General features: G+C 39.5%; 1 protein-coding gene across 4 annotated transcripts in view; it reads left to right on the top strand.

Moving 5' to 3' along the window:
* NLN (neurolysin) overlaps positions 1 to 25,456 on the top strand; it is a 107,816-nt gene extending 82,360 nt beyond the window's left edge. For 3 of the 4 annotated variants that reach the window (XM_066242125.1, XM_066242115.1, XM_066242107.1), the window contains 4 exons: positions 9,383 to 9,569; positions 9,902 to 10,030; positions 11,423 to 11,559; positions 23,503 to 25,456. In XM_066242125.1, coding sequence (XP_066098222.1) covers positions 9,383 to 9,569; positions 9,902 to 10,030; positions 11,423 to 11,559; positions 23,503 to 23,637 — 588 coding nt within the window. In that variant the 3' untranslated portion in view covers positions 23,638 to 25,456. The remainder of the gene's footprint in view (positions 1 to 9,382; positions 9,570 to 9,901; positions 10,031 to 11,422; positions 11,560 to 23,502) is intronic. The other variant, XM_066242131.1, reaches the window with a different exon arrangement.
* The last annotated feature ends 825 nt before the right edge of the window (positions 25,457 to 26,281 follow it).

The following is a 26,281-nucleotide window of genomic DNA, read 5'->3' as shown; positions in this document are numbered from 1 at the left end:
GAACTTATGAAGAAAAGAACAGTAATGCTTCTTAACAGCCTCCATTATGATGCCTGTGATGGTTTGTGAATTCAGAGCATTCATCAGTTTTAGACTGTTTATTTTAAAGCAACACCTCAGAATCACAAAGCCTTATTGATTAAAAATTAGAAGGAGGGAAAGGTAGAAAAACTTCAAATTATGAGATTTTTAAATAAACTGGTTGAAATATACTGTTGTAAATAAATATATTCTATAGTCATAACATTAGTGTTATGACAAGAGCAGTAGGTTAAAAATCATCCATGTATTTGTGGGTCTGGCTTAGTGACTTTGGCGAGTTATTTGACCTCCTTGAGCCATCTTATTTTTTCTTATTCATAAAATAAGGACAATAACAATTCTCATAACCTACTTTCCCGGGTTGCTCTTGAGAGATTTAATGATGTGCGAGAAGGTACTTGGGAAAGCATAAAAGTGCCATACATGTCTGAAGTATTCTTGTAACTGTGCTTATATATAAGATTTTTTTTAGATCAATTAGTGGCACACAAGTCATAATATAAGTGGAGAAGGGGAAAGGGTTGCCGTGAAAAAACGTACATTCACTTAGGGTTTAAGAGAATTCACAAATGCTCACCCTCAATAGATTTTGGGAGAGATTCTGTGGAAGTTGATTGGAAGCTATTAGGTTTCTGGGGTGTTTTTTGTTTTTTGTTTTTGTTTTTTAATGATTACTGCCTACTTAAAAGTTTGATTCCTGAAGCTAGAGTAGTAGAATGGGCAGGTTGGAGTATTGGGAGTGGTAAGAGATTTGCGGAGGGGAAATGTGGGTATTTTATTTTCAGCATTGACACCAAGGCATAGATACTTGAAGGAAGTCTTGGATAAGCCTGTTCAGACCAGCCATGATCATAGTGGTCAGGCAAACCAGGCAGGCTGAGAATAATAGCAGCCAGGAGGTACTTAGCACTTTCCATGTGCCAAACAGTATATATAATCAGTGCCTTACACCCATTTTGTCCATATGGTATTCCTTGAAGTAGATTGACTAACCTACTTCTGTTGTACTGTTATTTTTCCCATTTCCATGTGGAAAAAACTGAAACTCAGAAAGGTTAAATGACTCACCCAGGATCTGACTGCCATGCTCTTTTCACCACTCTGTTGCCTGTAACCAATCCTTCCCTGCGTTCTCAATCCATGCCCCGGAGATGCTATATATAGTATATCTGAATTTGGTCTCCCAAGTATTAATTCCTGTTGGGATATTTTTCTCCTACATTTCTTAAATGACACTCCTTCTAAATCAATCTCATGTGAGCTTGTGTGGAATAAATGAGTTTATCTAATTCCATGCAACCCTTTGTGTAAGTTAACCTCTTAGGTTTTAGTCCTGATAATGCAGTGAACACCTATCAACAACCTGTAACCTTTGCTCCTTACCTCCAACCTTGTACACTGTTATAGTTGCCAATGTCAGTGTTAGAACTGATTTCTTTCAGGATCTCATTTATTTTATTTTATTTATTTGTGTTGATTTATTTATATAAAGTACACATGGGTGTATATAGAATACATGCTAAAGTCATAAATCAAATGCAATGATCTTTGCATTATTTATTTCTGCTTGGGACAAGCTATTACTTTCATTTACTTACTATATTTTTCTGTGTTTCTTTTTGAATAATTAGAAAATGTTTTTATTTTTTATTTATTATTATTATTTTTTTTGTATTTTTCTGAAGCTGGAAACGAGGAGAGACAGTCAGACAGACTCCTACATGCGCCGGACCGGGATCCACCTGGCACGCCCACCAGGGGCAACGCTCTGTCCACCAGGGGGCGATGCTCTGCCCCTCCGGGGCGTCGCTCTGCCGTGACCAGAGCCACTCTAGCGCCTGGGGCAGAGGCCAAGGAGCCATCCCCAGCGCCCGGGCCATCTTTGCTCCTATGAAGCCTTGGCTGCGGGAGGGGAAAAGAGAGACAGAGAGGAAGGGGGAGGTGGAGAAGCAAATGGGCACTTCTCCTATGTGCCCTGGCCGGGAATGGAACCCTGGTCCCCCGCACGCCAGGCCGACGCTCTACTGCTGAGCCAACCGGCCAGGGACTAGAAAATGTTTTTAAAAGAAATGCATATTTAGTAACTTTAAAGACAGAGTTATTGATTATTGTGTCTGACATACCAGCTATGGTAGGATGAAGTTGAAAAGAAAATAAAAGATAGTATCTCAAATGTTTAGAATTTAGTTTGAGAACATGAAATGTTAATTTAAAAAATATATTATTGCCTGACCAGGCGATGGCGCAGTGGATAGAGCGTCGGACTGGGATGCGGAAGACCCAGGTTCAAGACCCCAAGGTCGCCAGCTTGAGCACAGGCTCATCTGATTTGAGCAAAAGCTCACCAGCTTGGACCCAAGGTCGCTGGCTTGAGTAAGGAGGTTACTAAGTCTGCTGAAGGCCCACGGTCAAGGCACATATGAGAAAGCAATCAATGAACAATTAAGGTGTTGCAATGCACAACGAAAAACTAATGATTGATGCTTCTCATCTCTCTCCATTCCTGTTTGTCCCTGTCTATCCCTCTCTCTGACTCTCTCTGTCTCTGTAAAAATAAAAATTAAAAAATATATATATATTATTAACTGATACAAATATTTTATTTTAATTTACTAATTTTTTAGAGAGAGAGAGGAAAGGGAATAGAGAGAGAGAAATATACATTTGTTGTTCCACTTACTTATTCACTCATTGATTGATTCTTGTCTGTGCCCAGACTGGGGATCAAACCCACAACCTTGGTGTGCTGGGGTAAATTCTAACTAACCGAGCTATGCAGACAGGGCCTACAGATATTTATTAAGTATTGAAAGAAGACAGAGGCCCTGGCTGGTTGACTCAATGGTAGAGCATCATGCTGGCATGTGGATGTTTCAGATTGAATTCCCAGTCAGGGTACACAGGAGAGTGATCATTTGCTTCTTCTCCCCTCTCTCTTACCGCCCCCCCCCCTCTTACTCTTCCCTTCTCACAGCCATGGTTCAATTGATTCAAGCACATTGGCCATGGGCACTAAGAATAGCTCGTGGAGCCTCCACCTCAGGCACTAAAAATAGTTTGGTTATAAGCATAGCCCCAGATCAGAAGAGCATCAGCCCCAGACGGGGATCACCAGGTGGATCCCAGTCGAGGTGCATGCAGGAGTCCATCTCTCTATCTCCCCTCCTCTCACTTAAATAAAAAAAGAAAGAAGATAGAGTAATGAGGTAATGTTAGGTCAGAAGCTAAGAGGTCAACTCAAGCATAATAATAAGAGAAAATCTCTTCGAGTTGTTCAAGGTTGGATCTTCATACAGAAACATTCTCCTCATAGCTTTATATATTTCACAAATATTTAATGACCATCAACAACTTTCTGAGTATGTGCTGGATTTTGGAGGTACAGTGGTAAAAAAGGTATGCATACTCCCCAACCTTCTTATCATTTGAGTTTGAATAATTCTTTTATTTGTTTGTATATAAAAAGAACCAATTTCAGTATAAGAAGTAGTAGTCAAGAAGGTATAGCCTGACCTGTGGTGGCGCAGTGGATAAAGCGTCGACCTGGAAATGCTGAGGTCGCCGGTTCAAAACCCTGGGCTTGCCTGGTCAAGGCACATATGGGAGTTGATGCTTCCTGCTCCTCCCCCTTCTCTCTCTCTGTTTCTCTCTCTCTCCCTTCTAAAATGAATAAAATAAAAATAAATATTTTAAAAAGATTCACTTAGATATAAACTTATTTAATCACCTTTTAAAAAATATTCCGTATTTTGAGGCTATATTCTCTACTTAAGGATCAGAAATAACCACAAAAAAAGAAGGTATAGCCAGTTTGGGAGTAAGCCTGAAAAAACTTAAGATGCAGTACTGTATTCAAGACTCCTGCAGATATGTGTTGTTTCACATATCTTTAAATGATGGTGGTGATACTAAGCAGTTGAACTGTGGGCTGTTGTGAAGATTAATAAGAAAGTTAGTGTTATTCAGGTTCTCTCTATTACTATTATTCCAGTGATTTCTAGATATATGGGAAGTTTAAAGTATGACCTTTAACTCTCTATTTATGGCAAAGTCTAGGAGACAGTAGCACTCTTCTTTTTTTAATGCTTAGTTATATAAATGCCTCCATCATCCGTGGATTTAGGACAGGTCCGGATATGGAATGACTGCTAAGAAATCACTGGAGATCACTTCAAACAGCCAAGGTTAGTTCTCTTGAGAACTGTTCATTTTCCTAAACACATTACACTTACTGATTTCAGAAAATGCCTTTTCTTTGAGTTGGGATTTGCTATCATGAAAATTACACATTAGTTTTAACCACTAAAGGCAACACGCATCTTGATTAGAAAAAACACATAAAACTTTGGTCTTTAAATACAACAAAAGCTCTCATGAGCTTTGGAGTTTTAGTTTATATAATTTTGCTCCAGCTCCCACTGTATTGTATGAATGGAGAAGTTATGCTCTGCAGCACCAAGTCACCTCTTATAAAAACCTATAACGGAGTATATTTTATGCATGCTATCTGTTTAAAAAGATGATTTTTTAAAAAGTCATAGTTTTAGACAACTGTTTTTTTCTCAAGAACTTCTAACCAAACAGGAATCTAAGTTTATTAATACATGGTTTTTTCCTGGGTTCTTATTGTCAAAATATTTCCTGCAGCAATAATGCCCTAAACTTTTAAAGTGTCACCTGCAAAAATCATTTGTTAATATAATTATTTTGTGTTTATTTTACAATATTCGGCTTTATTTGGGAAGTATATTAGCATCAGTAGTTACTATGGCTCAAAAGTGACTGTATTCAACACTTTCAAATTGTTCATATAAAAAACTATAAAAAGTACTTTTTAGAGTTTAAAACTGGGGGGTGGTATCTGCTGGCTCCTCAGCAGTGAGTGGGGCCTCAGCAGCCATGCTGTTCTGCGTGCGAGGCCAGCTGCTAGATCCTAAGACTTGCCTGTGGTTTCTGTGTGGACATAGACAACGGCTGACTGTGGATTCCTTTCTCTTTACTGTTTAGTTGTTTGCTAGAAATTGAGCTTTTGAATTTTATAGGTTCTTTGTATTCCTCATTTGAAAAATATTTAAATGAAGTTGCCCAAAGGGCATACAGAGAAACAGCATGACTAACTTACGGGAAATTAGTAAGCAGCAGAGTTATTTTTAGCTTTTACGCCTTGCAAACATTTCCTTTTGTTCTTTAGAAGACATTGTTGATCTGTTCATTCTTTTGCTGTGTTCTCTCCCCCACTACAGGGTGGCTTTAGATAGAATAAACCCTCTCTTCTCTACTCTGCATGACATAACTGTTAATTCTTATTTTATTCAACTTTAACTCATGACTTATTCATTTGTTCATGTTTTTCTAGGTTCTGAAACACTATCAAACACCACCAACACACACATGCATTTTGTTGGTATTTGGGGTTGATTTTTTCCCTTTTCTGCAAATACTGACTGAAAAATATTCACACAAGCAGGATATACAAAATTTGTATTTTTGTCAAAATATTGTATAGTGATAGCTGATGGTGTGATTTTGCGTTATTTACTGTTAGTACTTATTTAAAAACTATAATATTTAGAAAATTATCTGGTTAGGACCAGAATAGATGGTGCTTGCATGTCAGCCTCATATTTGGTCTTTGAAAAATCTTCCAGTACATAGAGGAAGTCAGATTTTAACGGAAGCACACTGAAACCACACTTACTCTTCACATAAAGACAAATTTGTTATTATTTTTCTACTTTAGATACCTTCTGAGAAGACTGAGTCATTTTGTAATGTTATAATTGAAACTTTTTTTTTTTTCCATTTTTTTTCTATAAGATAGGAAAGCATTATAGGTTTTGTGGTTAAAATTGTGGGTCCTGGAGTCAGACCACATGGTTTCAAATCCTAGTCCTCCTGTTAATCGTGGTATGCCTCAATTTCCTTATCTCAAAAATGGAGATTACAGGCCCCGGCCGGTTGGCTCAGCAGTAGAGCATCGGCCTGGCATGCGGGGGACCCGGGTTCGATTCCCGGCCAGGGCACATAGGAGAAGCGCTCATTTGCTTCTCCACCCCCTCCCCTCCTTCCTCTCTGTCTCTCTCTTCCCCTCCTGCAGCCAAGGCTCCATTGGATCAAAGATGGCCCGGGCGCTGGGGATGGCTCCTTGGCCTCTGTCCCAGGCGCTAGACTGGCTCTGGTCGCAGCAGAGCGACGCCCCAGAGGGGCAGAGCATCCCCCCTGGTGGGCGTGCCGGGTGGATCCCGGTCGGGCGCATGCGGGAGTCTGTCTGACTGTCTCTCCCCGTTTCCAGCTTCAGAAAAATACAAAAAAAAAAAAAAAAAATGGAGATTACAGTATTTCATACAGTTGTTTTAGAATTTAAATCAGATAATCTATGTAAAGGAGCTAGCATAATGCCATAGCAAAGTCTCCATAGTGGCTTATAATCTTGGCTATTATAATGGTTGTATAAGTTTTCTTTTCTTTTTTTTATCTAAATCTAGGATCAGTTATTTTAGAAGGTTATATATGAGAAAGAGGCAAAATACTTAGTTTTCTGAAACTCTTTCCCTATCAGAATTTTTTACTGGGATGTCCTCAAACACAGGTGGCCCATTCCAGCAACCCAGTGATTTTAGTTCCCCATGACCCTTCAGGATTTGCAGCTCTTCCAATCTAGAATCAGCACAATTATAATGAGAAGTCAAGCAGAACATTTTTTTGCATAAAGAGAGGAAGGCAGGATGGAAGATGGCATTGACATCTGTGCTTCTCTGCCCTGGGCCAAGAGCAGAATGGTTATTTGCTGTTGATTCCGCACCCCATCTGCTCCCTTCTCTGGGGGCTAAGTCCCTCTTCCTTTCACTTCCCTTCCCTTCAGAGCCCCATGGTGATGAAGTCAGGGAGGGAAATCTGGGATCTCAAGTTTCTGAGGAGGGAAACAAGATAGAGGGTTAGGGACAGACAACAGAATGACAGCCCCCAGATGACCCTGCTAGCTGGTGAACATTAAATCTTCTCTGCCAGTGGCAGTTTTACAAAACTTCTTTGGATGATGTGAGAGTTAAAAAACAGCAGCCTGTTCTAGTGAAGTTCCATCTCTCTGCTCCAGAGCTTTCCTGACATCTGATTCAACAATTTACTAAACTTTCCTTTAAAAACAACAACAACAACAACTTTATTTTTAACTCTTAGCCCAGACATTTGGGAGTACTTTATTTTTACGAGGTGTCAATGTAAGAAGTGTCCAAACTTGTAGAGAATTTTTATAAGACTTTATTTAAGCCAAATTGAAGACATGCCAGGAAGCAAGATCTCAGATGCTTCCTTGGATTGACAGTTCTGAAGTTCTTTTTACATGTTTAGAACTAAGGAGGGAAGTAAGGAAGATTCTGTGAAGGTGGGAAAAAGCATGGTGGGAAATGTCTGTGATTAGATTGCATGATGGTGAACAAGATTATGTGCTCTCTTAATGGTGGTCTTCAGAGGGGTCTATAAAAGAGGCATTTCAAAGGTGTGTTAACCTAGATACACAAAAAACAAGGGCTTGCTTAAGGCAAAGATAACCCTTTATTAGAGAAGTTGTAGGCCTGGGGCGAGACTACCTATCATGATCTACCCAGTTAGGAATGTATGATCAGATTACCCTGTGAGGTTACTTTTGCTCATTGATTTATTATAGCTCCCTGTTTTCATTCACAGAGGGGTACTTTATTTATTTTTTTTACATATTTTATTATTATTATTTTTAATAATTTTATTTTTTTAATGGGGCGACATCAATAAATCAGGATACATATATTCAAAGATAACATGTCCAGGTTATCTTGTCGTTCAATTATGTTGCATACCCATCACCCAAAGTCAGATTGTCCTCCGTCACCTTCTATCTAGTTTTCTTTGTGCCCCTCCCCCTCCCCCTTTCCCTCTCCCTCTCTCCCCTCCCCCCGTAACCACCACACTCTTATCAATGTCTCTTAGTCTCACTTTTATGTCCCACCTACATATGGAATAATGCAGTTCCTGTTTTTTTCTGATATACTTATTTCACTTCATATAATGTTATCAAGATCCCACCATTTTGCTGTAAATGATCCAATGTCATCATTTCTTATGGCTGAGTAGTATTCCATAGTGTATATGTGCCACATCTTCTTTATCCAGTCATCTATTGACGGGCTTTTTGGTTGTTTCCATGTCCTGGCCACTGTGAACAATGCTGCAATAAATATGGGGCTGCATGTATCTTTACATATCAATGTTTCTGAGTTTTTGGGATATATACCCAGTAGAGGGATTGCTGGGTCATAAGGTAGTTCTATTTTCAGTTTTTTGAGGAACCACCATACTTTCTTCCATAATGGTTGTACTACTTTACATTCCCACCAACAGTGTATGAGGGTTTCTTTTTCTCCACAGCCTCTCCAACATTTGCTATTACCTGTCTTGTTAATAATAGCTTATCTAACAGGTGTGAGGTGGTATCTCATTGCAGTTTTGATTTGCATTTCTCTAATAACTAAAGAAGATGAGCATCTTTTCATATATCTGTTGGCCATTTGTATTTCTTCCTGGGAGAAGTGTCTGTTCATGTCAGAGGGGTACTTTAACTTCTAGATATATTCTTCTTTTCTTTTTTCCTTTAGCTACACCTTTCTTGCCAACTAATATACAGCCCTAACTCCCAATGAAGTGACTTCTCATTTTAAGGTAACATCTCTCCAATCTGAGAGGGTCAACTCAGACTTTCTATAAACATGATTATGATAAGTCTAAGACTTAGACCTATACTCATTTAAAGTTTAAAACACAAAACAACACATATACACAGAGGGTATCTGTTTGTAGTGTTATAATTTGACTCTTTAATTGAATTTGATTAAAACTTGAATAAAGTAGTAGAGAAAAACCAGTTTAGAAATCAGTAGAAAAATCATGATTTTTAAATTGATCTTCTTTATTTTTTGGAGAGAGAGAAACATTGATTTGTTATTCTACTTATTTGTACATTTATTGGTTGATTCTTGTATGTGCCCTACGGATTGAACCCACAACCTTGGCATATCAGGACAACGCTCTAACCAACTGAGCTACCCAACCAGGCCCATGATTTTTCTAGATAATTGCGCTATGTTTGGGTGTGATTCAAAAGAATAAAATATTACTGTAATATAGAGTATTTGCTGCTTGGCTACTGTGTTTTATTTTCATTTAAATTTAAAGTTTTCTAACCCTTCATTTAAAAGGGTGATTGACTCTGATTCTATCTTAAGTTTTAGAGAATCATATTTTTATAATTCATCACCTGTTTATTTTTCATTCAGTGTTTTAATCAAAGACCTCTATGTCTGCTTTCTAGACTGATTTTGCACGATTTAGTGGAACAAACGTGGAAACTGACTTTGTAGAAGTTCCATCACAAATGCTAGAAAACTGGGTGTGGGATGTGGATTCCCTCCGGAGACTGTCAAAACATTATAAGGATGGAAGACCTATTATGGATGATCTGCTTGAGAAACTTGTTGCTTCTAGACTGGTCAACACAGGTATGACTTGTAATTTTAAAAAGAAAAATGAATCAGAGTTGCTTAACAGAGATTTACTGGCATCTTGTTCTATAGAACAGTTTCCCCTTTAATAATGATAGTACCCCAAGAGTGCTAACATGGAAAGACCACTAAATATATTGGAATACTGAACCCTGGGATAGTATCCAAGAAAAAAATTGCATCTACTTTTCAATCTTGAATGAAATGTTTTGCTTCCATTTTGTAATGAGTACTACAGGAATCCGTTTTTGAAATCTATGATCATACGGTACTAGTAGTACACACAGTTCTCTCCTACAAAACATGCCCAAACATTCTTATGTTATTAGGTCTTCTGACCTTACGCCAGATTGTTTTGAGCAAAGTTGATCAGTCTCTCCATACCAATACATCGCTGGATGCTGCAAGTGAATATGCCAAATACTGCACAGAAATCTTAGGTGTTGCAGCTACTCCAGGTATGTAAATACCGTTATGACTTGAGTTCATTTCTCCTGTGCAGCACAGGGAATACTCACTTCCAGGGAAGGTAAAGTTTGTCAGGCAGATTACCTAATGTAATTTGTTTCTGATCTCTGTAATCAGGCTGTGACTTTTGGATAAATATATCTTTTGTCCATATTATGAGTTATCCTGTCAAAAAGTGCTTGAAGGGAAGGTGGCTCCAGCTTTTGCCGCATTTTAGTGTAATCAGGCATGAGCAATTGTCCCCGCCCCAGAGCACAGAAGCATTTGGCAGCACCCATCTGGCTCCTCCCTCGCTGTACGCACCACAACCTCCCAATGACTTCAGTAAGAAACTGGCAGAAGGGGTGGTTTTAGAGAAAAGCACAGCTTCTACCTTGTTTCCTTCTCTGACTCTGAGATCAGTTTGACCTAACAGTCTCTAACCTGATACTTATGAGATTCATGTGGGTAGGTGGATCGTTGCACACACATGTGTGCTTACATTTAATTTTTTTATCTTTTAGAAAAAAGGGAGAGAGAGGGAACCTTTGATTTGCTGTTCTACTTGTTTATGCACTTATTGGTTCATTTTTGTATGTGCCCTGACCTTCAACCTTGGGATCAAACCTGCAACCTTGGAGTATTGGGATGACGCTCTAACCAATTGAGCTACCCAGCCAGGGCATATTTACATTTATATTTATATATTTGAAGCCAACATGTAATTGTACTTATATATAGTGGTAAGGAGACTTTTTTCACCAATAAGTTGTAATTTAAATGAATCAGTCATAGTTATAGATATAATAAAGGCCAGAAGAGTCAGTGGAGTCTAGCTAGGCTCATCACTTTCTTTGTAATATATTAATATTTATAGGAGACCCTACTGCAACTTTGTGGCCTCAGGCCACTTTAACAAAATCCTCTTTAAAGTAGTCCTAGAGGTAGATGGCATTGGTAAAACCTTGTTTTTCAAGTTAAGAGTTTGTTTTCCATAATTATGAACCTAAAATAAGTACCATTCTGATACATTTTAGATATGAAGATGCATGACAAAATATAGACATATCAGAGTATTTGTAAAACACGTATGTATCTAAGGGATAAGAACAGACTGAGGGGCGCTGAAACACTGAGCTATCTGCAGGGTGTGGACAAGCCTCTGAAACTATTGTTGGCATTCCAGAGCTGAGGGCCGAAACCAGCTCTGAGGTTGAGCCATCAGGAGAGAAGTGTGTAAACATTTTGGCCAAGGGCACATGGAAACCCAGAGTGTCCTGGAAGTGAAACCCTATCACTCTCTCCTCCCTCAGAGGGAGTTCCTGCAGGGAAACCTTAGCTAGTTGACAACCTGGTAATTAACATTTGCCATCACATTGATTGAAATGTATCTTTCTTTAAAGGCACAAATATGCCAGCTACTTTTGGACATTTGGCAGGGGGATATGATGGCCAATATTATGGATATCTTTGGAGTGAAGTATTTTCCATGGACATGTTTTACAGCTGTTTTAAAAAGGAAGGAATAATGAATCCAGAGGTATTATATCTTTTTTCTCTTTTTGTTAATTTTATGGTTGCTTTCTCCCCTTTAACTCCTAGTATAAAATATTTATTACACCTAGATATTAGAGTAAGAGATTTGGTAACAGCTTTTAACTTTAAAGTCTTGCATCTTCTTAAATCATCATACATCAAGTTGCAGCATACAAGTGATTAACTCTAATTCTGTAAGTTAAAAAAAAGCCTACTGCATTTTCTTGCTTATTAACATTCCAATATATTTCATAATTAAAATTCAAAGCTTTGTTTATGCGTTTGCTCATTTATAGCTGCTAGTTTTGACATGTACCATAGAACGTTTTAGCTTTATAGGTGATTGGGAAAGAAAACTAAACTCCTTCCTGACATAAGTGGTCTGTTTATGTTTCGATATTCTCTATACACTTTCCTTATATTTTTCTGTGGGAGACACCCTTTTTCTGTGGCCAGCATACTCCACCTACTGCATAGCTTGTAACCTAAATGCCTTGAAATAATTTAAGCTGCTTCATTAACCTGAGCCATTCCTGTCTGTGCACAGCGACCTGACGGCCAGGTGGCGGCCGGCCACATCCTCCTGAGTTACAGTCCCCTAGTCTCCACTTGTGTAGAAGACTCAGCTGTCAGATTTTTTCCTAGGGCTGATGCATTTTCCACTGTGTTTTCATTGTGTTTTTCATTCTGTTTGATTCAGAAATTAGAAGAATAAATTATCAAAATCAGGCTCTCAGCACGGACATACATTGATGTAATTTAGAATACTGTCCCTGCTGCCCTGCCACCGCAAAAAAAGATAAAACCCACCTCCAGGGTACCTACAGTCTGTATACTAACCTTTCCAATCACTTTGTCTTCCATCTCACCCTACCCAAGCTGTTAGGTCCCTTTAAGTCTCCCTCCAGTCCCCGGCCAACTCATTACAATAGCAATGGTCAACCACTGACTACTGTTCTCATAAATACCTGACTGCCACATGACCTTCAGCCAGTGCCCAGCCCCAGATTCCTCCCTCATGTCATTTAGATGGTGCCCTTGGGATTCAGAGTGTCCTGGGGAAGAGTGAATGACTCCATTAACATGCCTAACATGTTGTCCCAACCAAACTGGAAACCCAGTGTTACTCTGCAGTCCTGCTCCACTTCCCTGCTGAGTTCCCAAGTCCCCACCACCTCACTCTTCTCTGGGGATCTCTCTCCTCTCTACTAAGAAAATTAAGATCATTGATCTTTCCTTTTCTTTTTATAAATCAGTGTTTCTTTTCTTCTGTCTCAGAGGTGATTTCTCTAATACTAAGCCTCTCTAGTTTGCCATCTTGAAAAAAATAACTGGGGTTATTGCTGTTGGCTTTGATAACCTCAGTGCTACTACTTTTCAGGTGTTCTTCCTTTCACAGTCTAATTTCTTTTTTTTTATTTTTTTTTTTGTATTTTTCTGAAGCTGGAAACGGGTAGAGACAGTCAGACAGACTCCCGCATGCGCCCGACCAGGATCCACCTGGCACGCCCACCAGGGGGCGATGCTCTGCCCACCAGGGGGCGATGCTCTGCCCATCCGGGGCGTCGCTCTGCCGCGACCAGAGCCACTCCAGCGCCTGGGGCAGAGGCCAAGGAGCCATCCCCAGCGCCCGGGCCATCCTTGCTCCAATGGAGCCTCAGCTGTGGAAGGGGAAGAGAGAGACAGAGAGGAAGGAGAGGGGGAGGGGTGGAGAAGCAGATGGGCGCCTCTCCTGTGTGCCCTGGCCAGGAATCGAACCCGGGACTTCTGCACGCCAGGCCGACGCTCTACCACTGAGCCAACTGGCCAGGGCACAGTCTAATTTCTTAGTGTAAGAAACAGCGTTTGCAAACCTCTGTTTCCTGGCTTTTACCTCCATCCACTGAACTGGAAAATAATCCTCTCTACCAAGTAACCACTGATGACTCGATTGCCAACTTTGCCTTTTTTTTTTTGTATTTTTATGAAGTTGGAAACCAGGAGGCAGTCAGACAGACTCCCACATGCTCCCAACCAGGATCCACCCGGCATGCCCACCAGGGGGCGATGCTCTGCCCATCCAGGGCGTTGCTTTGTTGCGACCAGAGCCACTCTAGAGCCTGAGGTAGAGGCCACAGAGCCATCCTCAGCACCTGGGCCAACTTTGCTCCAATGGAGCCTCAGCTGCGGGAGGGGAAGAGAGAGACAGAGAGGAAGGAGAGGGGGAGGGGTGGAGAAGCAGATGGGCGCTTCTCCTGTGTGCCCTGGCCGGGAATCGAACCTGGGACTTCTGCACGCCAGGCTGACGCTCTTCCACTGAGCCAACCTGCCAGGGCCTGCCAGCTTTTCTTTTTAATTTTTAAAATTTGTTGATTTTAGAGAGAGACGAAGGGGGAGAGAGAGAGAGTGAAATGTCGATTTGTTGTTCCACTTATTTATGCATTCATTGGTTGATTCTTATATGCTCCCTGACAGGGGATCAAACTCACAACCTTGACATATTGGGACAATGCTCAAACCCCTGAGCAACCTGGCCAGGGCCCAATTGTCAACTTTTAAAGGCCCTAGTATTTTTTTATTTTGTAACTTCTTGCTTGTTATTCCTCTCTTTGTTCACAGCCCTGAGGTTAGCTATCAAATTCCTTCCTTCCTTCCCAGAACTCCCGTATGTCAGCCGTATTTCTGTGTTCCTGTAGGTCTTTCTACTTTCACAAATATATTCATTTTATTTTTTCCACCTAAAATGTTTACCTTTCTTGTCTGTGCCTCTCATAGAGCTTATCATTCTTAAAGGCCCTAATCAAGTGGCCACTCATTTATGAAATCTTCCAGATCTTTCCATCCTCCACACAGAAGAGTAGACTTGGGCATGGGGAAAAAAGGCTTCAGTGAGCCTTTTCTTCTGTCTGGAATGTTTACTATAACTGTTATGCAAAGTAGAAAAATTGGATTATAAATATTTTAAACCCTAGGACACAAATTTTTATTTTAAAATGTATGTTTAGGGGGAAAGTACCTAAAAATGTTGTCAATTGTTGTCTTTGGGTGATAAATTTCTGAGTGATTATTAAATATTTTCCTGTACTTTTATGGAGCCTTTTCTTATTTTTACATAGAATATGGACTATTTACAGAAATCGGAGAACAATGTTTGCAGAGACACAAGTCTAGATATATAAAGGCACAATTCTATCCTCTTACTGGCTCCTAGTAGTTACTGAGGTTTCCTAGCGTAAGTGCTTAGGTACACTTTCAATTAAGTATCCTCATTTATCTCCTCTGTGCTCCCACTCACAGGAGCGCAGCCCAGCCCCCTCCACTGTTACCTGTTCTCTGCCAGCTGTCAGGGCTATTGCCAAAGTACAAAGCACTGATTCCAGTGAATCCCAAGGAACTTGCAAGTCCAGCAGAAGCAATCCTGCCATTATGTTTCTGAACTTCCTCCTATTCTCAAGCTTCACAGCTTGGCAGGCAGCCAGACTATGCTTAATTTAAACAAAGGGGTTGGGTTGAACTTGGAGAAAGCAAGATGCCCGACAACTTGGACTTAGTTTCCTTGTGATATTAAAAACAGTGTTCAGTTTTACTAAAATTTTGGATCCAACAGTGCTATCTATTATTATTTGCCTTATGCTATGAAGCTGGCTGTAATCCCTTCTTTTTTCTTTCCTATCAAATACTCTGGAATATCATGTCATTTATTACCCCTCTGCTGTCACAACAGTGCTAAATGTGGCTCCATTGTCTAAGATGAATCTCCGTGCATCCCTGTCTCCCAGCGTTCTCTTATGGTAGATACTGGAACAGCTTCTTATTTTATTTTATTATTTTTTTATTGATTGGTTTTTAGAGAGAGAAAGAGGAAGGGAGATAGACAGAAATGTCAATTTTTTTTTAATTTTTATTTTATTTATTCATTTTAGAGAGGAAAGAGAGGGAGACAGAGAGAGACAGAGAGAGAAAGGACAGAGAGACAGGGGGGGGGAGCTGGAAGCATCAACTCCCATATGTGCCTGACCAGGCAAGCCCAGGGTTTCAAACCGGCAACCTCAGCATTTCCAGGTCGACGCATTATCCACTGCGCCACCCCAGGCCAGAAATGTCAATTTGTTGTTTCACTTATTTATGCATTTATCAGTTGATTCTTTTATGTGCAATGACCAGGTATTGAACTCGCAACCTTGGGGTATCGAGACGATGCTCTAACCAACTGAGCTACATAGCTAAGGCTGGAATAGCTTTTTAAAAAGCCATTTTATTCCCTCTAAGAGTGTACTGTTTGTTGTTGTTTTGTGTTTATTTGTTTTGACTTTACAAATGTTTGCTCTAAAATAACACCTGATTAAAAATGCAAATAGCCCCTATTAAAAATTAGTATTTTGGAACAACATTCCTGTTTTACAAAAACCTTAGGTCATTGTTACAACTATTTTGTGATGAAGAGTAAGAATTTTTATGGTATAAATTTTTATAGTAAAAAGAATTATGTTGTGATGAAGAGACAGAATTTTTATGGCTTCAGATCAAATACAATATCACAGAATGAGTGGAATCACAATATATTATGCACAGTTTGTTTTCTGGAGGCCCTCACGCTCCTAATATGTATATATGTATTTTGATCATTTTGAGAAGATAGCAGGTCGGCTTTTCAAGGAGTCAGTACATCCTATTCTTAGAAAGATCATGAATTGTTGGCTTTATTGGTCATGATTGTTGGTATCAACAAAAGAGTATCTCCAGGCCTTATCTCTGTAATCTCTAGCCGTCCTGCAAAGCCCAGAGTTGGCTCTGAGAACCATTACAGTTCTCAGTAAGCAGAACTGTAGCACATGTCCTACTCACTGGGAAAACAGAAGTAGAAAGGATCAACTGTAAACCTGCAGTCTTTTGAATACCATATGGTAACTATAGCATAATTTCTGGTACAGTGGTCTCCATTCTATCCCTAAGAGATAATAGACATTGTGGATTCAAAGGCAATTACATTGTTAGCTAGACTTATCTTCCTCCTCTTTTGCATTTAGCGAAATTACTAAGCTTTGTTTCTTTTCCATCATTGAACAAAAAATACAACCAGTTCTACAGTTAGAACTGGCCACTTGCCTGACCAGGCGGTGGCACAGTGGATAGAATGTCAGACTGGGACGCAGAGGACCCAGGTTCGAAACCCCGAGGTCGCCAGCTTGAGCACAGATTCATCTGGTTTGAGCAAGGCTCACCAGCTTGAGCCCAATATCTCTGGCTTGAGCAAGAGGTCACTCGCTCTGTTGGAGCCCCCTGGTCAAGGCACATATGAGAAAGCAATCAATGAACAACTAAGGTGTCACAATGCGCAACGAAAAACTAATGATTGATGCTTGTCATCTCTCCATTCCTGTCTGTCCCAGTTTGTTACCTCTGGGTTTTTTTTTCAGTGTTTTACATTCTTCATAGTAAATAGAGATATTACTTAACTATTTAATTAGTTTGTTAAATGTTATCTAAAGTCTTTGTTTCTAGTAGGAAATGGAGAAGTCTCATCAGACATATCTTTTACTTCTCCAACTGATCTCTTAAATTCTATGGAAAGGAACTGCTAGATATTAACTTTTCTAGTAAGCTTAAGAGCTCTCTAAGGATATCTTCAAGGTCACCAGATACAGTTTCAAAATCCAGCAGCTAATCATAGGGTTGAAAAAATGGGGCTTTTAACTAGGGCCATTTCTTTTTATAGGGCAACTTCATTGTGGGAAACTTTCCTAAGAGGTAATAGACATTGTGGATTCAAAGGCAATTTTATTATTAAAGTAGAATTATCTTCCTCCTCTTCTGCATGTAGAGAAATTGCTAAGCTTTGTTTTTTTCATCAATGAAGAACTACAAACAACTATTGCTGCTGAAAAGAATACCAAGAAAAATCAAGATAAAGTGTAGCTATTATATTTTAATGCATAATGTCATAAAGAAGCAGCTAGGGCTTACTTACATTCAATAACAGACCAGACACAGAAACATGAAAAATCTTGATGCAGAGAACAGACTGACAGCGGTCAAAGGGGAAGGGGGTTGGGAAACGTGAAGGGATTGAGCAAAGAAAAAAGAAACAACTCACTGACATACACAACAGTGTGAAGACTATGAGTGGAAAAGGAGTGTAGGGGGAGGCATAAAAGGGGAAAGGGGGATAGATAGATGGTGATAGAAGGAGACTTGACTTGGGGTGGTGAACACAGTGCAATATACAGATGATGTAGTATAGAACTGTGCACCTGAAACCTTTATAATTTTATTAACCAATTCATCCCAATAAATTAATTTTTTTAAAAAGAAAAAGGAGACATGAAGAATCTTGGTTACACATGAAGAATTACGTGGCAGAGAATGTATATATAATATATAGCTAAGTATGTATTTCAGTGCCTCCTAAACCCAATTCCTGCTATAATGTGTTGCTGAGGGAGAATATGAAATTTCCTCTCCTGACAGGCCCTACAAACGGATTACCTTCTGCTTTAGCTCTCCAGATCTGTCACCTAAAAGCTGATTTTTCTTACACTTCAACCTTTTCTAACGGAGTTAGATTTTGCCTGATTTAAAGGACAAAGGAAGGAAGTAGGATTGATTTCCAACCTGCTTCTTGAATATTTACAAGGCCAGACCTTCAAAGTCTTGAATCCCAACCAGCTGGAAAGTTTTTCTTCCTTTGTGTTCTTACAGCCCTTCTTTGTGTTTGTCTTAAAGTCCTAATAATCTGCCCTGTTAATTGTGTATTTCTTTATCTTACCTCCTAAATCATAAGGCCCAAAGGCCCTTGTAATAGGAACTGTTTTCATCTTTGTGTGTGTCTTCTGCTTCAGACCTGTTCTTTTTAATTACTGCTGTTACAAGTGGGTACCTTTCATTCCTTTACCCACTAATAGAACTACTACCCACGGTACCTTTTTCCTCCTGATCTACTCCCTCCCCTTAAAGATTTATCCTTATATCCTCACAAATTGAAACTTTGCTTGAGGTTTCTAGAAGGCCACTTCCAATCAAGCAAAGATTCCTACTACTGTTCTTGTTTTGTTTTTGTTTGTTTTTTAATTTGACTGATTTTAGAAAGGGAGAGAGAGAAACATCAATTTGTTGTTCCACTAATTTATACATTCATTGATTGACTCCCATAAGTGCTGTGACTGGGAATTGAGCCTGCAACCTTGGTTTATTGGGATAATGCTCTAACCCAGTGGTCCCCAACCCCCGGGCCGCGGACCGGTACCGGTCCGTGGGCCATTTGGTACCGGTCCGCAGAGAAAGAATAAATAACTTACATTATTTCCGTTTTATTTATATTTAAGGCTGAACGATGTTTTATTTTTAAAAAATGACCAGATTCCCTCTGTTATATCCGTCTAAGACTCACTCTTGATGCTTGTCTCAGTCCTGTGATACATTTATCCGTCCCACCCTAAAGGCCGGTCCGTGAAAATATTTTCTGACATTAAACCGGTCCGTGGCCCAAAAAAGGTTGGGGACCACTGCTCTAACCAACCGAGCTACCCAGGCAGAGCCCACTGTTCTTGCTTTTATCTTCGTGACTACCAGTACCAATCTTTTGCTTTCTCCCTCCTTCTTTGTTTTTGTCAAAGGTAATCATTTTCCACCCACAGTCTTCCCACTGTCATAGAAAAGAAAGGGCATACTGTCGGGAAGGAGTTTGCAGATGGGCTGTGGAAGGAAAGATTTCAAAATCCACTTTGAAAGCAGGCTGGTGAGCCTGGTAGTTGCCTGATCTACCCTGATGCTTGTTCCTCCGTGTAGGAAGGAGCCAACTCTGGCTCCACTCCCCAGAGCCAGATCGTATTGAGAAGGAGAAAGTGGAAGGTAGGTTTGGAAGGCAGTGGGAGCTTGGACGTACTGCTTCAGAGGTGCCAGAGATAGCAGGAGACCCCGTCTGTTTCCCATCTATGAGTGTTCTCATTACTGATAGATGGGCATCCTTCATTCACATAGTTATGATTGCTCTTTAAGTACTACCCCAAATAAAGGGTGCAGATTCTTAGATAAAGTGAGTGCCCTTTCTCTCCTACTTAATATTCCTAGTGAATTATGTATTCTAGTTCATACTAAAAGTGAACATGAAGTCTCTTGTTTCTATTTTTCTTTTCTTTTTCTTCTTCTTTTTTTTTTTTTTTTTTTTTTGAGAGGTAGAGGAAGGGATGGAGATGAGAAGCATCAACTTGTAGTTACAGCACCTTAGTTGTTCATTGATTGCTTTTTTTATGTGTGTTTTGACTAGGGGGCTCTAGCCAAGCCAGTGACCCCTTGCTCAAGCCAACAACCTTTGTGCTTAAGCCAGCCACCATGGGATCATGACAGTGATCCCACGCTCAAGCTGGTAACCACATGCTCAAGCTGGTGAGCCTGCGTTCAAGCTGAAGACCTTGGGTTTTGAACCTGGGCCCTTAGCATCCCAGGTTGATGCTTTATCCACTGCATTATCACTATCAGGCAGTGCTTTTATTATTATTATCTTTAGTAGGACACAACTAATTTTAAGGAAATACCAAAACAGGATTGCATTTGTTTCCCTGAGCTCTTCCTAAGAAACTAAACTTAGGAGCAATGTGAGAGGGAAGGAAATGAAAGGAGGGGTAGATGACTACTAAGTTTTACTGACTACTTTGTGCCAGGTACTATAGTAGAGAGTAGGCAATACACTTAAATCATCTCCTCTGATTCTCCATAAACTGTGTGAGGTGGGCATATTCCCATTCTACAGGTAAGGAAACCAAGACACAAGTCCAGCCAAGAGCCAAATCTGGGCCTGACTCCACAGCTCCTGCCCTGGCTTTAGAAAACATCCCTGTGGGAGAGGATTTACACAGGATGAAAAACCTGAGGTGACTGTCACTCATAGAACTGGTGAGGCACTTACTATATGCTGATCCTCCTGAAAGATTTTTTTTTAATGTTTTTTTTTATTTATTCATTTTAGAGAGGAGGGGGAGAGATAGAGAGAAGGGGGAGGAGCAAGAAGCATCAACTCCCATATGTGCCTTGACCAGGCAAGCCAGGGTTTTGAACCGGCAACCTCAGTGTTTCCAGGTTGACGCTTTATCCGCTGCGCCACCACAGGTCAGGCCCTGAAAGATTTTTTTAGCATGAAAAATGTTAGTGATTTTCTTAGAACTTCTCTTCCTACTTTCCTCATAGTAGAAATTTTTTTACTGTATAAACAAAGAGCAACTTAAGGCAAAGACTCTTTCCACTTTTGGCATATGTCTCCCAGACCATGTTCTCTCCCCCAGAGGGGCTGGTACCTTCCTAAAAATGCAAAAGTTCAATTGTTTCTTTCTTTTATTTTTATTTTTTTTAAAAAAGCAAGATACTGTTACCAAAATGACTCCTAAACCCTTCTCCAAACTTCATTGTAAGGGAAATGAAACCATTAAAAGGCCATTGCTCCGTAATTCAGGAAATTGAATCAACTTGTTTGGAGCTCTGAGCAGGAGAGGACTAGAGCTGTGCTGACCACATACTGTTTGACTACAAGTGCCCTGCTCTGCAGTGACTTTACCATTCACAGGAGGCGTGAGCTGGCTCTTCATGGCACCGTGCAGCTAGCTCAAAACTTGCTTTTTATTTTCTTTTACCACTTAAACTACCATTCATTGTACAATATAATATGTTGCAAGATATCAGCATTTTGGATAATTTATTTTTTACTTTATTTAGATTTTTCACAAATGTTCCTATAATGTTTGTGCAATGAAGTGTCTTTTTTAAAAAAAATAAAGGATTCTTAGATCATGAGCATTAAGAATTTCTGCAGATAAATATTAAAATTATTGAGGCTGGATGATAGGTACATGAGGGTTCATTATACTGTTTTCTTGGCTATTAGTATATAAAATTTTTCCATAATAAAAGGATTAAAATGTTTTTATTAGTCTGCAGATAAATTTAACTCACATTTTTTTCTAACTTCTTCCTATACTGCTAACCCCAAGAGAACAGTCTTTTGTTGCCACTCCTTCCTCCTTAACTTACCCCTGGTCAAATTTAGACACATTAGTCAATGAATGGAAGGGATGGGTAAGGGTAAATTGTGGTCAGGCTCGAGAGCTCTGATCTGCTACTAAAAGAATAGTCTATGACAATCACTCACATTTAGGTCCTAGCTTGATAGCGACATGTAGCTATGGAGTACTTGAAATGTGGCTAGTGCAGCTGAAGAATTGAGATGTGCTATAAGTATAAAAAACACTAGATTTTGAAGATTTACAACAACAAAAAATCTCAATAATATTTTTATTGATACATGTGAAATAATATTGTAGATATACTGGTTTAAATAAAATATTTTGGCCCTGGCCAGTTGGTTCAGTGGTAGAGCATCAGCCCAGTGTGTGGATGCCCTGTGTTCAATTCCTGGTCAGGGCACACAGGAGAAGCACCCATCTGCTTCTCCACCCTTCCCTCTCTCACTTTCTCTCTCTCTCTCTCTGTCTCTCTCTCGTCCCCTCCTGCAGTCAGGGCTCATTTGGAGCGAGTTGGCCCAGGCATGCTGAGGATGGCTCCATGGCCTCCATTTCAGGCACTAAGAAAAGCTCAGTTGCTGAGCAGCGGAGCATGACCCCAGACGGGCAGAGCATCACCCCCTAGTGGGTTTGCCAGGTGGATCTCAGTCGGGGCACATGTGGGAGTCTGTCTCTCTGCCTCCCCACCTTTCATTGAATAATAAATAAAATATCAAAATATATTTTTTACTTTTTAAAATGTGATTTTTAGAAAATTTAAAGTTATATATGTGGCTCACATTGTAGTTCTATTGGATAGTGTTGCCTAGAGTTTATGAGAAGGTAACTGTGTTTGATTATTTATTCCTGATTAGGGCCTAGACTATAAAGTTAGATATTAGCCTTCATATGATTAATAAGTTGATGGTCTCTGTTTAAAACCAAAAGCTAACCCGGAAGTTTTAATTTGATGACCCTCTGGGACATTAAGTAGTTTTGCATCTAAATTGGTAGATTTCATTCACCCATGTTTTATTTTCCCTAAGAGTTTGACTAGACTTAGAATCATTGTTGTAAGTCAAAAATTACATTACTTTTGTCTCTGAAAATTGTCTAGCTATTCTGGTTCTCAAAAAAATTCTTGGTTCTATTGATCAAATGGTATAATGGCTATAAAATTCAGAGTGTTACTCTGTGATCTATTGTTTTATGTGTACATTTAGAATAATGCTTCATTGAATTGTCTTGCCTTGCTTCCCTAAAAGATGGTGAGAAAGAAGTAAAAATATTGAATAACACAAATATTGAGTAACAGTTCTTTTCTTTCACTGCTCATGTGTTTATGTAAATAAAAACAAAGGAACAGTGATATATTTTAAAATTACAGATCTGGTCCCCAAAAACACTTAACGAAGGTCCTCATTCCTAGTGCGGCACCTGCCGAGATGTCCAACTATCCGCTGTGGGCCATGTGCTGTTCCTGCCACCCCCTTGTCCACAAGGAATAGGGATTTTTTTTTTATGAACCCTTTATAAAAACAGAGCAAAAGCCATTTGGCAGGAGCTGTGTCACTGTTTCAAGGTATGCAGAACCCCTGCTTGTGGCCTACTTGAACATTTGCTTTGCTAACCCTTTTGAAATCGCATTTGAGAGGGGATAACAAATAGGAAACTGTTATGCATTCCACCTGGCTACTTTTTGTTGGTCTGTTTGTTCACATTGTCAATTCACTGCTGAGAATCAAAGGAGACAAGACAGTAATAAAGGGAAGTAGAAAGGCCGGAGGTCTAAGCTCCAGATCTCTTGGCTACCAAAATAAATAAATACCACAGAGTTGCAGCCCAGCAAAAGGGAACATCCAGACAGAGTGGAGCTCAACGTCCTCTTTTTTTTTCACCCCTACCCCTTTCTCTTTTGCATCTAGAGATTTGGAAAATTGCTATGACCGTGAATTGTTAGGCATGATGTTTTATTTTATTAGGTTGGAATGAAATACAGAAACCTAATCCTGAAACCTGGGGGATCTCTGGACGGCATGGACATGCTCCAGAATTTCTTGAAACGTGAGCCAAACCAAAAAGCGTTCCTAATGAGCAGAGGCCTGCATGCTCTGTAAACTGGGCTCTGGTAGCAGTCCATGTCTGGAGGACAAGTCGACATCGCCATGTGTTATTGGCCTGGAAACTGAAAGGAGTTTTGCAAATGAAAATGTAGATTTCTATTGACTGACTTTTGTTTTGTGACTTGAAAAATTATACAGATGTAAATGGAATTATAAATACGGTAACCTAAGAAAAGACCGATTTGAAAATAATTGTACTATAAAATTTCATAAAAATAGATTTGATTTCTTTCTATAAAAATTTCATGTGAATGTAATTTGATTTTTTACTCTTATAATCTAGATAATATAATGTGAGAGGGCTCAGATTTTTTACATCGAATCATATACGTTACATAATTTGATCCTTCTTGCATCTTGCAGTTTTTTACTTGGGATTTCTGGACGTAAATGAATCACCACATTCCTCTGGTGAACGTTTTCTTGGAGCCCTGTGTTGACTTTGAGTCTTTGTCTCCAGAGGAGTGTGACCTCTTTGCCTACATACCTCAGGACCAGGGGAATATGCCTCCATGATGAAATTATCTTTGTGTCTCAGGCCTTGTGATTCCAACTTTCTGCCACACTTAAATGATGTTTCTCCGTTTGGGTTTGTCTTTTCTGTCCAAAGTCCAGTCAGAGAATACCAGACAATTATGGAGTCTAACTAGCCTTATGTATATTACCAGTCTTTGTGTCTTGTATTCGAGGGTCCGGGATCCTGTATTGGGGGTTTGTTTTCACGTCAGCATACAGGATCGTCAGTGTTGGCATATTTGCCAATAAGAACACTAATGCAGAGGTTTCTCTCGTGTTTCTAAAAGGTGGTGAGAACTTTGCTTCCTTTACGGCCCACCTCACCCAAAGTGGCTGGTCACAGGTCACCAATGGCTGTTCAGAGAGTTGAAGCAGACTCAGAGTAAGGGCTCAAACTCCAAAGAGTGGGCTCTGGGCAGATGAGTTTTAGGACAGCTGCCCCGTACTTTACATGTGTGCCTAAACTTGGACCTGGCGGGGGGCTCTTTGGTAGTCGATTTTGTCTGGTGATTTTTATTTTCAGTGACCCTTGGGATCTCCCTTCTACTAAATATGAGCCTAAATTCCAATTCTGTAGCAGACCGGTAAACTCACAATACTTGCTTTTCCTCTAGGAGCCTACTCAGTAAGAAAACCACAACAGGATAAAAAAAACATTTTAAATGAAAAAAACAAATTTTGAATGTACCCTACATAAGTCTTCCAGTTGCTTCCCATTCTGTACCTGAGGTATGACCAGGGACAAACTTCAAACTTTTCTATTGTGTAGTTCAAATGAATTTGTGCTAAATGAAAAATATTATGCTGCATAATAAAATGATGGCCAGCATGAAAAATTGAGAGCTTTAGATTCACAGAAGAAAATTCCAGGGTTATTACTGCCAAGCAAATACCTTAAACATGCACATGAAATCCTATCCTCCCTTTGGAAACAAATGCCTGGCCCTTTTCACTGCTGCACTCAGTCAATGTCACTGCCTCTGGTCCCCAAAGCTGTTTTTTATGGTCTTAACAACCTGTGGTACTTTTCTATCATTTTTTTCCCCAGACTGTTCTGTTTTACAGTTTCAAACAAAAACTCTCTTCAGTTTTCTCTATTGCCTAATGTGTCTCCTTAACAATAAGTTTATCATTTTAAATCTTAACTTATTTCACATGGAAAAACTAATACTTGATGTGAAAAAGGCTGCACACAATAAAGTTGCATTTTATCCATGGAATGAACTCCCATTTCTTTCATACATTAATGTTAAAACTGAAATATATAAAAGAAATAAAATACTGTGGTGTTGTTCTATTTACGTATTTATTTATTTTAGAGAGAGAGAGAAAGGAAGAGGGAGAGAGAGACATCTATTTGTTGTTCCACTTATTTATGCATTCATTAGTTGATTCTTGGATATGTCCTGACCAGAAATTGAACCCACAACCTGGGTGTGTTGGGACAAGGCTCTAAACATCTGAGCTACCCAATCAGTGTGCTCATCTAATATTTGAATATACCAACATCAACAAAAGTAAATACTCACCAAAAAACAAATTTCTTAGCATAACTTAAAACTATAGCATATTTTTAAAGCCTCTTTTTAATGTGACCATCCATCTGCTTGTTCTTTCTTTCCAGATCAGAGCACCCTCTGAATGGTGGGTAACTATAGAAATTGTCTTTGGACAGTCTACATTTCAGATTTATGGACTGAGTCACACATAAAAAGAGTCTTTCTTTGTTATCGATTCATGAGATTTAAGCCTGTTTCAGGTTTTGGAGGCATCATGGTGTTGCTGAGGGCAAGTTCTTAAATAGTTTATGTTAATTGATAGTAGGCATGATTTCTAAAGGTTTAATTTTAAGATGCCACAATGAAGGGATAGAAAAGTCTTGATGTTATGCCATCTAATACCGAGGTTTTTCCTTCTATACCAACGTTTGTAATTAAAAACTATCTTGAAGAGTTATCACTTAAGGTGTTCACACTAGAATCTTGCCTTCCTTAAAATAACATAAGGAAAGGTAGATATCTGTAGTTCTCTAAACTTGGCAACCTGCGTTGTGTAAGAGGCTAAAATAGAGATAGTTCTTTTGAAAATTGATATGATTTTCTACTTTGTACTTGCCTCAACT

The sequence above is a fragment of the Saccopteryx bilineata genome, chromosome 1 (assembly GCF_036850765.1).
Source record: "Saccopteryx bilineata isolate mSacBil1 chromosome 1, mSacBil1_pri_phased_curated, whole genome shotgun sequence".
NCBI classification, from domain to species: domain Eukaryota; kingdom Metazoa; phylum Chordata; class Mammalia; order Chiroptera; family Emballonuridae; genus Saccopteryx; species Saccopteryx bilineata.
The sequence above is the reverse complement of the archived record's forward strand: the minus strand, read 5'-3'. Positions and strand labels throughout refer to the sequence as shown.